The 12,529-nt window shown below is 35.8% G+C and overlaps 1 protein-coding gene across 9 annotated transcripts in view; it reads left to right on the top strand.

Annotated features, from left to right (window-relative positions):
- The window catches only part of R3HDM1 (R3H domain containing 1), a 114,595-nt gene that overhangs the window by 15,978 nt on the left and 86,088 nt on the right, over window positions 1-12,529 (top strand). For 5 of the 9 annotated variants that reach the window (XM_082658211.1, XM_082658215.1, XM_082658213.1 and 2 more), the window contains exons 3-6: window positions 2,909-2,950; window positions 3,417-3,506; window positions 7,305-7,419; window positions 8,484-8,562. In XM_082658211.1, the coding sequence (XP_082514337.1) occupies window positions 2,909-2,950; window positions 3,417-3,506; window positions 7,305-7,419; window positions 8,484-8,562 (326 nt within the window). Of the gene's footprint in view, window positions 1-2,908; window positions 2,951-3,416; window positions 3,507-7,304; window positions 7,420-8,483; window positions 8,563-12,529 lie in introns of those variants that run through there. The other 4 variants (XM_082658214.1, XM_082658217.1, XM_082658216.1 and 1 more) reach the window with 4 other exon arrangements.

Below are 12,529 nucleotides of genomic sequence, written 5' to 3'. Positions count from 1 at the left end.
AGTTTATAGTTTACTTATGTAGCAGTGTATTCGTTTCCTGTTGCTGCGTCGTCGCATATTACCGCAAACTTAGAGGCTTAAAACAATGCCCAGTTATCAGCTCACAGTTACGTAGACTAGAAGTTAGTTGAGCTCAGCTGAGTTCTGTTTAGGGTTTCTCAAGGCTGAAATCCAAGGGGTTGGCCAGGCTGGGCCCTTATCTGAAGACTCTGGGGAAGAATTTGTCTTTACACTCATTCCGACAACAATGGCACCTCAGTGTTTTGCAGCTGGAGGTCTGAGGTCCATGTTTCCTGGCTGACTGTCGGCCAAGGGCCACTCTGTGCCCCTGGAGGCTGCCTGTAGGCCTCTTCATCTGTCCCCTCCATCTTCAAAGCCAGCTGTGCAGTGTCAGGTCCTTCTCACCCTTTGAATCTGATCTGCCGCCCCACTCCCAACAGAAGAATGCTCTCAGCTTTTAAAGGGCTCACTTGATTGGGTCAGACCCAGCTGAATTATCTGTATGTTAAGATCAACTGATTTGGGACTTTAATTACATCTGCAGAATCCCTTCACAACATTCTTTAGATTGGAGTTCGATTAAATTACCAGAGGAGGGGCCTGTTAGGAGGCCATCTTTAGAATTCTCCCTCTCACAAGTAGTATTTGACTCACAGCAAGATTTTTTATAGGTGTGTGATATTAAGTACACAGGACTAAGATTCTAAAGATCTTGGGTTCTGTTTTACTATTTAGTAACTCTGATACTGGACTATAAGGCTCTTGAGACCAACAATTGTGTCTTATTCATCTTTATAGGCCTAGTGCCTGGCACAGAGTGGCTTACAGCAGGAGCTTAGAACATATTAAGTCACAGTGAGATAATTTTACCCCTCTTTGATTTTTCTTTTCTTTTTTCTTTTTTTTTTTTTCCTTCGGTACGTGGGCCTCTCACCGCTGTGGCCTCTCCTGTTGCGGAGCACAGGCTCCGGACACGCAGGCTCAGTGGCCATGGCTCACAGGCCCAGCCGCTCCGCGGCACGTGGGATCCTCCTGGACCGGGGTACGAACCCGCGTCCCCTGCATCAGCAGGCGGACTCCCAACCACTGCGCCACCAGGGAAGCCCGATTTTTCTTTTTTTAATCTTCCTTCATCAAAGTTTTCTTATGAATTAAAACTGAGACGGTTAATGCATGTGTAAGTCATTGAAAATTCTAAAACATTACTGTAGGGACAATATACAGCCTCCCCCAACCCCCCCTCCTTTTTTTTTTAATCTACCCTTTCCCTGAACCTTTTCAAGAACCTTGAGAATTAATACAAACAATATTAACTTTTATACCGGTAAAAGTAAACTGAAATAACTTGACCAGGGTCACCTATTCGTAAGAAGCAAAGCCAGAAATTTAAATCCAGTCCTACATGTGAATGCAGCTTTTACTTGTCAGTTAATCATCTCTCTTATTTTTTAAAAAAACTTTTAAGAGAAAGTGCTATGCCTTTGATACGTAGAATTACAAGGGATTAAAGCAGAGGACCGGAGTAAATCGTAAATTCTTTTCTGCTGCCTTAGAACTCATTTAGTCATGTGCATTTTGCTCGTATTCATCTATTGACTTTTCTCGGATTTTTTTTTTCCTGTAAACCCTTACTCTATGTAACATAACTTCTTTTAATTCTGTTTTTAGTTGCGAGTAACAGAAATCCTCTTGATTAAAAAAGTGAGTAAATAGAGAAGACAGAACCAACATGTAAAAGCTCTCTTAGGCAGTAATGCCGTGTGCATTTGTTCATGCATCTGTACCATTTTCTTCTCTGTAAGAAACAGAAGATCATTTTTCTTTTTTTTTAATTTTCATTTTGTTGTTGTTACTGCTGATTTTTAATGTTGGATAATCCAGGGTCAAAATTCCCAAGAATATAGTGCTTCTTATCTCAAGAACTTTGGCCTCAAAATGGGAGACAACACCCTGGTACTGTAGATTCTCATTTCTGTTGGTCTACAAGGAAGTTTTTTTCGGATGTTAGAATGAAATGGTGGCTTTTTTTCATATGTGAAGCATACTCATCTAGGTATTAAGGACTTTGTTTTATGTTTGATACCAAACTGGCTCCCTGGCATTGAGTATAAATGATAGATACCTGGACCTTGTACTGTTTGGGGTTGGTGTTAAACAAGTAGATTAGAAGGAGGTGGAAGGAAAGAAAACCTATCTGGCTTCGGTTCACAGGGACTTCAGCTGCTTTCCCAAGCCAAAGCCTGGTATCACAGACTAGAGCTACTCACCCCAGTGAGTTCCCTATTCGCGTGATTGATGATCTGGTGGTCAAGCTGAACATACATATTAGAACCTTGCCCACTTTTCTTCATTTCTGCTTCATGGCCTTACCCTAGATTAGGCAAGTAGGAGTCTGTGCTAGTAAACTGGGGGTGTACTATGAAGTACAGTGCTGAAAAGACTCAGTAGAGAGGTGGTTGTACTCTGACTCAATGGGCATTTGAAACATTCTCCTTAGTAAGTTTGGAACTTTGCTGAGCACAGCCACTTAAAATTCCTCAGGACTTTGTGGGGGTTTTTTTCCCCCTAACCTTGGCTAAAGTGTAATATGTTATCGAATACCAAAGAAGTATATTTTATTTTGCTACTGTCTAAGAATTTACCTTATAAATTCAATTTAGCTCAATTAACACAGAAATTGTGGCTATTTGCTCACTTAAAGGACATGCCAACCCACAGAAGGATTTTAGAGAATCTTCTGCAAGTGTGCTTTTGGGAGGAATCAGTACTTCTTTACTTGAAACCAACTTTGATTTCCTCGTTTTCCATTCTTTGTGCAGTTAGTTTCTCTGTGGTTTAGGATTATGAACTAAGAAGCAATCTTTTGTTTCAGTATGAAATTTAATACAAATCTTTCTTGTGTATTCAGCGGCCACTGCAGTCATTTGGACAGACAGGAAAAAGGTCTAAGGTATAGTAAATATTTTGTGCTGGCATGCCAAGGGCCTTCATGCTTGATGAATCTTTGTTTTCATAGAGCACTGCATTCAGTTTAGTTTTGTCATATTTTCTTTGGGGCAGAAAGCTTATTTTGTTTTATTTGGGTTTTTTGTCTTGCCTAGTCGCTTTTGTGCACTGCTTTTATATCTTTAATGGTTCTTCATCTGTAGAGAAAATGGCTTTCTCATCATTCTTTGGGTTTTGAGATTGGAGTTATTCCCATTCTTGCTATTGCTATTATTTTCAAAACTGCAGTTATTGTTTTCCCTCATAACAAAAGGTTTTAATGGTATTTAATGATATATTTAATTTGCACATTTCACCTACGTCTGTACATGGCAGAAACTATTATAAAGAAACTTAAGAAACTCTAGGGGGCTTTTGGATATGCCCTAGATTTATGGAATGTAGTGTTAATTTTAAATACTTTTCTTTAGTCAAGCTCAAAGTTAAAGCTAGTTCGGAGCCTTGCAGTGTGTGAAGAATCTCCACCACCCCCTACAGCAGAGATATCACAGGAGAACCAGGTAAAAAAAAAAAAAAAAGCAATAAGCAAAATAAAAAAGGAAAAAAATTAATTATTTAAAGTTGTGGAAAAACCTACTTCCTGGAGAAAATTTTTTCATAATGTTAAATAAAATTTGGATGTGCATGTACGTGTGTTATGTATGTTTTTACTAAGTGAAACTACTAAGTCTAAGGCTTAGTGCAATGATTTCTCACTGGAAAAACTTAGAGATCATATAATTAACTGAGAATATGGCTTTAAGGGAAATTATAAGTTGTTATGGAAAAGTTATATTAAAGTACTACTTCCAGTTAATGTGATTGTGATGAAATTTGCCCTTGAATTTGCCCAAATTTGATTTTGGCTTTTAGAAATTTGTCAAACACCTCTCGAGTGTGAAGAGGAGACTACCTAAGACTTCTGCTTACATATCATTTTACTTAACCTGAATGCGTGGTGAAGTCTGTTTTCGTATTAGCATGGCTCTAATAGTTGCCTAATATTTCTAATTCCTCTTCTGTCTATGTTTGCCAAGTATAGAACTACCAAGGCTCAAGCAAATAGTTTGGTTTTTTGCTTTTTATATTCTTTTTAATGCTATGACTTTACTTTTCTGTTAATCTCAGTTATGGATTGATCTTTGTCTTATTCTACATTTGGACATTTACATATAATTATTTTTGGACCCTCTACCAGTGTTTATCAATGTGATAACTTTGGCTCTTTGTGGCTTGTTCTACTTTTTAAGAGTTTGAATAACCTAAAATCCCTCTGTATTCCAACAATTAGTTTCCAAAGAATTGAGGCAATTTTGTGGTTAAGACACATGACTGAATAAAGGAAAAGAGAAAAAAAGCCATGACAGGTTGTATGTCTTTTTTTTTTTTAATGCTAATTGTACGTTTGTTAATTCAAGCAAAGACAGTTATGCTTTGCCTTGATTTAGAAGATGATGACGTCAAAAGCCTACTATAGATACTGAAGATAGTTGTCACATATTTAGAATGTGTTCTGTTTTTAAAAGCACTACAACTCTGTCTCTGAATTATAACAAAAGGACTTTTTTGATTGATTATTTATTGTCAATGCACTTAATATCAGTTTCCTTTGAAATTCGTTCAAGTGTCAAGCAACATAGGGTTCAAAATTTACTTTTGATTTTTAAAAGTTCTTTTGTACATTCAGAGTAAAGAATGCACCTGTTCGGGGTGGAGCAGTTGGCAATGTAATGTTTTTTGAAAATTAATTTCTTTGTTTTGTTGACCAAAATGTTACACCATCTTAGCCTCTTGGAATAATTAGTCCAAGGAGATAGAGGAAATGAGAAGGGTCAGGCATTCATAAGACTGTTAGTCCAGAAAAGGTGCCTTTTTTGAGAAAAACTGTAACAGACATGATCTTTGGTTTTATTTGGTACATTTCACCTATCTGAAAAATTATTGTGGGAGGCAGAAGGGGGGAGAGGGTTCTTATAGTACTGCATAGATTTGTCTAGTGAAAATTTATGAGAAAAAATTAATATAAGGAGTATATGTTGTATATTAATGTATATATTGTTCAAAACAGCTGAGTTACAGCATTTGGATAATGAATAAGATGGTTATGCCAGAGTTCAGTTATTCCACGTAATATAGTCTTTCTCAATTTCTCTTGGATACAGTTAACTTTTTCTTTTGGGATAATAACCTATTATTACCCTCTCTGAACAAAAGATATTCTTTTTAATAGAAAGTCTTTTTCCCAGTCTTGAGTTAACTAAATTGCATCTGACTGGGAATTGGAAAATAAGTTATTTCTTGTAAAATGTACTAGTACCAAATCCTTGACGGCAGAGATACTTTCCAACTAATAATGCTTGCTTCAGAATGTGATTTTTGAGGAATTAATCTGGAATAAAACTCATTGTTCCAAAGGTTGAGAGGCAATTAAAAGAGAGATGTCATTTGTGTCAGATGACAGCTAATGAGAGGGAAGTGACCTCAATAAATGATGTCAATTACAAAGTGAAGAGTAAAGGAATTACAGCTACCTATGGAGATATTGCTCTCATTTGAGTTATTTATAGTCAGGAGAGTTCGTGTATAAGGACTTCGGCATTTAAAATATGTCTTGTTTATTTGCTACTGAAAACAAGGGCTCAGTACCAACTGAAGACAAGCCTCAGTACATTATGCATACTGGATTTTTAAATACAATTCATCTTGATAAATAGTTTAATATCTGTAATTAAAATATGTGACTTTAGAAAGAGAATTTGGAAATGAAATCTGATAGTCATTATAAGTGCCTTTTAGTGAAGTTGTAAATGTGAAATCTTTTCTTCCAACCTGGATTTTATGGAATATCCTTGAGTAACAGCAATAGAGAAGCTGTAAGTCAGGAGAACTTCTAAATATTCTACTTCTGAAGCATAGTTCTGGGATTCATTTTTAAATATCTATTTTACAGTTAAAAAAGAATGAGGAAAGTGGATTAGAAAATGAGTCATAATGAGAAAAATGACTGGTTGATGAACGTATGACATTGATTAACGTATGAGATTTGGTAAACAAGACAAAGGAGGGCTTAAAGCAGGTGTTCATCGTTTTAGTGGAAATTGCCAGTGCATAGCTTTTGTCCTATATCCTGAGCACAATTTTGAACTGGGATGGAATGGGAAGCAGAGTTGAAAAAAGATGAAAATAGCAGTCAGCAACACCATAGGAAAAAATATGTATGTATTTGATCTGAAATTCTTCTGCCAAATACTATTTTGAAAAAAATTATGTGGGGAGAAAATGGGTAATAGAAATCCTGGTGGCTGCAAGTTTAAGATTCCTGAAATTTATATCTTCTTCAATATTGACTTATTGCGCCTACCGTCACCACCAACCCTCACCTAGAAAAGCGAAGTAATTGATTAATATTTTTCATCTCTAAAGAACAACTGTATACAGTAATTTAGCTTGCATATAGGCTGTACCTTTATCTTTAGTAGAAATGGTCTGGAAGTTAGTCTGCCTTTCTTTATAAGTTTGCCTGAATAAACAGAGCTATGTGATTTTTATCTATTTGAGCTATATGAATTAATTTCCAGTAATTCCTTTGGGTTCTGAAATTGCATGTAATGACATTGTTTCAAAAATAAAATGTAGACGTAGTTCTCCTTTTCAGTCTTAGAGAATATGGTTACTTTACAAGTAAATATTACATATCACTAAGGAAAACAATTTTGTTTGAAATCTTTCTAAAACAACTTTGTGGTGATTGAAGGAGGAACAGTGATAGTAGGCTCAAATAGGAAATAAGCAAAGTGGGGGATTTGGTTTTGGAAAGTTTTTATTTACAGTTTTATATGGCAAGAAAATGAAGAAATATGATTATAATGGACACTCAAAGTATTTTTTGATAAGTGTTGACCTGACTCATATGTTCCTATTGTCATGATTGATGATAATTGTCATACTTTGCTTGACTGTGGCATCTCCACTGCAAAAAAAAAAATAGGTTAAAAAGACCTGTTCTGTCCTCCAAGGGTTTTACAAGTAGATTCATTTAAACTAGTCTTAAAAAAACATTTATTTTCTCTAAGATAATTTTCAGGATATGTTTCAATTGATAAATTCAACTCAAAGCCTTAATTTTAACATTTTTTTATCAAGAGTTGATTAAAACGGTAAAAATATTTTAAGTTGTATTCTAGTTTGAAGAATCTAATTGGATAAAATAAAAATCTTTTTCTCCATACAATTTTGTATTACTCAAAAAAATACAAATGTGAGGTATTAACTGAATCACTTTATATTTTCACTTAATAACTGATTTTACCTTCCAACAGGAGAAAATTCAGATCCAGTTAACACAATCATTTGAAAAAGAGGAGAAGCCCTCAAAAGATGAAGCAGAAAAAGAAAAAGCCAGTGATAAGTTGCCCAGAAAAATGTTATCAAGAGGTTTGCAATTTATTTCTGTGTTTTTTAAACAAAATTTTAGTTTTACTGTCGATAATTCCATCCTTTACCCCTTGAATAATTTTACATAGTGTATTTCTATTAAAAATGATCTCGAACAGACCGAAGGGATGATACTGTTCTGGGCAAAATGGCATAAGGCAGTTCTGCTGAACATCAGTAAGATGCTTTAGCCAAAAAACTGCAACACATGCAAAAGTCACCAAGGAAGATAACTGTCATGATCACTTATTGGTCTGTCTCTTGTATTGAAATAATGGAATCACTATAATTTGAATACTGATTCCACTAAAAATATTATTTTTTTTTAATTCCTTATGATACAGAGAGCTGATGCCAAAATGTTCAGTATCCAGTAAGAATATTCTTGGAAACCTAGAATGTTTATCTTTTATAATAAATTTTAAGGGACTTCATCATATATCATTACAAGTCTATAAAAATGCTTTTTTAATTTATAGACCCAGTTATGTTGACCAGTTTTATAAACAGCATAAGGCTATTACATTTAAGGGGAAGAAATAAACATGAATGTTTGTAAAGAAACATTTTGAAAGCGAGCTTTTTGTGATAGACCCGATCAAATCTAATTAAATATTCTTTCAGAGCTACAGTTCCTGCCTATCTCCAAATTATTGCCTGCACTTATATTTGTAACTGAACTAAGCAGACTCAATTTGCTTCAAACGTAGTTAATTGTCTAAATCATACTGATTTTTTGCTTGAGACATTTTTGAATATGAGGACTGTGGTGAGTATATAAAAGGATCTTTAAGAATTCAGAACAAATTAAACTGGCACATTTGAGAGATAAATTTTTTTAAGAATGTACATAGACATACAGTTACGTAAATCCGTGTCATGCTCATTATATGGGAGTAGCAAAATTGTGGTCATCTGAATTCATCATAAATTCCATTTTCCTACTTTGTCAGTTTTTTTTCAATGTGGGGCATCTCATTTTATTTTAATATACATCATGTGTAAAGGGAAAGGGATTTGTTTCAAACAACTTTATACTGGGTTTTTGTGTTGTTGTTTTTTAGATTCCAGTCAAGAATACACTGATTCAACTGGCATAGATCTACATGAATTTTTAGTAAATACATTAAAAAACAATCCCAGGTAAAAATTAAATTTATAAGGTTTACATTGCTTCTAGAGTACCATAATTTTGTTATATATGTTTTCATTACTGAGTTAGAATAAGATTAAAATATTTAAAGTACACCAGAAACATTTTAGTTTCTTAGGGCTAAGATGTTGTTGGCCTCTATATGCACATGTATAAATATCTTTTGGCATTATGTATATCACCATGATATAAAGATAATTCATACTCTTTAGGAATTTGGGAAAATACAGAATCACCAAGCTATTTTGACTCTTAATTGAGATGAAGAGTTATCATTAATCATGAAATAGGAGAGAGAGAAATATACCTCATGATAAAGCACTCAACCAGATAACTTAGTGTATTCACTTATAACAAGTTTTTGGACTTAATTGAATGCAGAATTTTTGTTTCTTCTTGCTTAGTTTATAAACCTCCAACCCAAAGATTTTTAAGGTGCTTATTTGAGTCACAAATTTAACTAATTGTGAAGTCCTTTGTTTTGCCAAGGTACTAGATAAATAGATTTAGCTTTTTGACAGGTCATCGACCCCAGTGAGGCAGTCTCCCCACAGAGAGGTTTATCCACAAAATATCTGACCAACATGTTCATGGGGTAGAAGACTTGAAGGTTAAGAATGTTAGCTTCCCAGAGTGGTAGTAAAAATTTGTGAAATTTTTAGCTTCCCAGAGTGGTAGTAAAAATTTGTGAAATCTTCAGTTCATTGGATAGGTGCACATGAAAGAAAACAAACAACTCTCTTTAGTATCATTGAGCCTTATCTCATGTCTTGCTTCAAGATACACCTTTAATTTCATTCAGGATTTATTGTTTCAGTACCATCTTGATTTCCTATTTTACATTTAACATAAACCCCAAAAGGGGACCCACCAAATTGAAAAGTGGTCTCCCTGTAATATGGGCTGAAGATGTATAAGTGTGAGGTGAGGAAGAAGTCAGCCAACTCCGCAAACTTATTCCTCAGCGGTCCCAACTGAAAGGTGAATTCATTAGTCCATTGAACAGGCATTTCTTGGGTATATATCACGTGCTAAGCATTGTGCTAAACATTGTAGATATAAAGATGAACAAAATATAATCTCTGACCCTAAAATATTCACTGTCTGTGTGCTAGAAAAAAAAAACCCATGATATGTAATTAAAATAGAATAGATGTTGTAAAAGAAGTTTTTCAGTGTGCTTTAAAAGCACAGGGAGGGGATCCCAACCTCTGAAAGGATATGGGAAGGCTTCACTGAAAAGATAATGCCTGAGCTGAGTCTTGAATTCAGAGTTCTTTAAACTGGAACATGAGCGGCACGAGGGAGACAAGAGCATCGCCAGGGCACGGTCGTACGAGAGAGAGGTGGCATATCCAAGCAAAGACGAGATTGTACACTCTGGCTCTAGCAGGGAGGCATGTGGCAAGTGATTGTAGAAAATGAGGCGGAGGGCGTTGTTGAGGAATGAAAGCAGATTATGCAGTTGTCCTCAACCTAGGATAGTACCAACACACTGGGGTGGTGAATGAGTAAGGAATGCTACTGGTAAGCTAGGGATGCAATGATCGACGAAAAATAGCCTTACTTGAGATGCCAATAGTTCATCGTTTGAGAAATACTGAGTATGGCATGCTACGTTGAGGAGTCATGACAGAATTTTCAAAAGGGTGAATTTTCAAAAGGGTGATGCTATAATGAGATTTATGTTTTAGAAAGATTACTTTGTCAGTGAGGGGCCAAGATCATAAGCAAGGACTGTGGATTGATGAACATAGAGAAGAATAGAGAGGAAGGGACACATTCGAAAGACATCTAAGAAATACCGTGGCAGGACTTGGTAATTATTTGGATATGGAAGAGTAGTGGCACGTTGGAGCAGAACAGAACAGCTGCTAGATTTCTGGCTGGACTGACAGCTAGTTCCATTAACAGGGGAAGTAAATAAGGGCAAGCCTGAATGGAGTAAGGCATGTTCTGTTATAAATAAGTATAGTTTGAGGTGCCTGATGGAAAGCCACAGTGAGATGAAGTGTGTCAGCAGTTAAAAGGCTCTGGTTTTCAGGTAAATGAGCCTGGCTGCTGTTATCGGCAGCCATCAGTCTTCAGTAGAAGTGACTCTTGCTTTGTTCTGTGGAAAGGCAACGTGTTAAGGGTAGATGTGAAGGAAGAGACCATGGGTGTTAAAGATTGCAAAAGAATCATGAGAACGCTTGTCTTAGAAGTCAGCCAATCGGCAACAGTATCATGAAAGGTAAAATGAAACAATCCATTAGATTGAGGAACTAGGAAGTTGTTGGCTATTTTAACAAACCATTTCATTTGTGGTAGGATGGTGGAAACTAGAACTCAATAGATTAAGGAATAGGAGCATGGTAGAAAATACATAGCTAGTTTGTGTAAAATAAGATGGGATCTTAAACAGGCAGAATTTTTCTTTCTTCTGAACCTGTAGGAGAAACATCAATAAGGACAAATATAGAAATCTATATTTATACATTCCAAAATATTTTTCTTTTGTGCAATTCTCTTGTTTTCCTCTATAAATGAAAAAGTTTTAAAGTTATCTGCATATGTGGTTTTTTTTTTTTTTTTTGCGGTACACGGGCCTCGCACTGCTGTGGCCTACTCCCGTTGCGGAGCACAGGCTCCGGATGCGCAGGCCCAGCGGCCATGGCCCACGGGCCCAGCCGCCCTGCGGCACATGGGATCCTCCCGGACCAGGGCACGAACCCACGTCCCCTGCATCGGCAGGCGGACTCTCAACCACTGTGCCACCGGGGAAGCCCCATATGTGTTTTTAAAGTGTACAATTTAATGGTTTTTAGTATATTCACAGATACGTGCAACCATCACTACAGTCAATTTTAGGACTTTTTCATCACCCCAGAAAGAAACCCTGAATGCTTTTGCTATCACCTCTCTATGCCCTGAACCCTAATCTAGTTTGTCTCTACAGACTTCCTTGTTTTGGATATCTCATGTGAATGAAATCATATGTATGTGGTCTTTTGTGATTGGCTTCATTCACTTAGCATAATATTTTCAAGGTTCATCCATGTTGTGTAGCATGTATTACAACTTTAATCCTTCTGTGTATGCATTTTTATTTGAATAAATATATAGGTGAATCATTCATGTAATGGCTAATGAATAAGTTATTAGTAATGTCAGTGTGGATTAGAAAGTTGTAGCTAATGTTAAATTTTGTGAGAAACAAAATTTGCCTAAGTGATAGCTCAGTGTTCTCTCAATGAAACACACAATTAATTGCCAGATATACGTGGCACAAAATTAGTAATAAGTCTGGCAAATTTCCATTAGAGCTTTCAAGATTGTTGCTCAGAGATTTCTAAATGTTAAGCAGATTTACTTTTAGTGATACTAAAATTTAGCTAATGTTTTATTTCAAATTTTTTCTTCAGATCATTAATCTTTTATCTTGTTCTCATCCCGATGAATAAACTTAACCTCAGGTGTTAAATAACAGTTTATCTGGAATTCCTGTTTCAAGAAATATTATCGGAAACTATAATAATACTCATTACTAGTTTAGAACCCGGGAACCTGAAGTTGTCCAAGATAGAGTTTACACTCACTCACATGGTTTTTATACCTGTTTTTGTATTGATTTTATACCCGTTTTGTGTAAATTCCACAGTGTACTAAAGAAACATGGACAATATAGGCAACTATATTACATCGCTAATGGAGGGGAGCAGCCCCATGGATAAATCCTGAGAATGGATATTGTAAAAGTAAACTGTATTGTTCTGGGGAATATCGTACAATTGTTCTGTGTTTGAAATATTTCCTAAAATTACTTTTACTGGAGGTAATGTCTGAATCATCTTATTTCTTGCCTGTTGCAGATATTTGACCCAGGTCATGTGGAACATTGGGAAGGGGGTGGTCAGATGGAAGCATTGTTGTTTTCTTCTTTTTTATTTGCCACTTGTATACCAGCTGCACACACTT

This window comes from Grampus griseus, assembly GCF_964374135.1.
Source record: "Grampus griseus genome assembly, chromosome: 7".
Lineage (NCBI taxonomy): Eukaryota > Metazoa > Chordata > Mammalia > Artiodactyla > Delphinidae > Grampus > Grampus griseus.
Note: the sequence above shows the minus strand (reverse complement) of the source record. Positions and strands in the feature narration are given on the sequence as shown.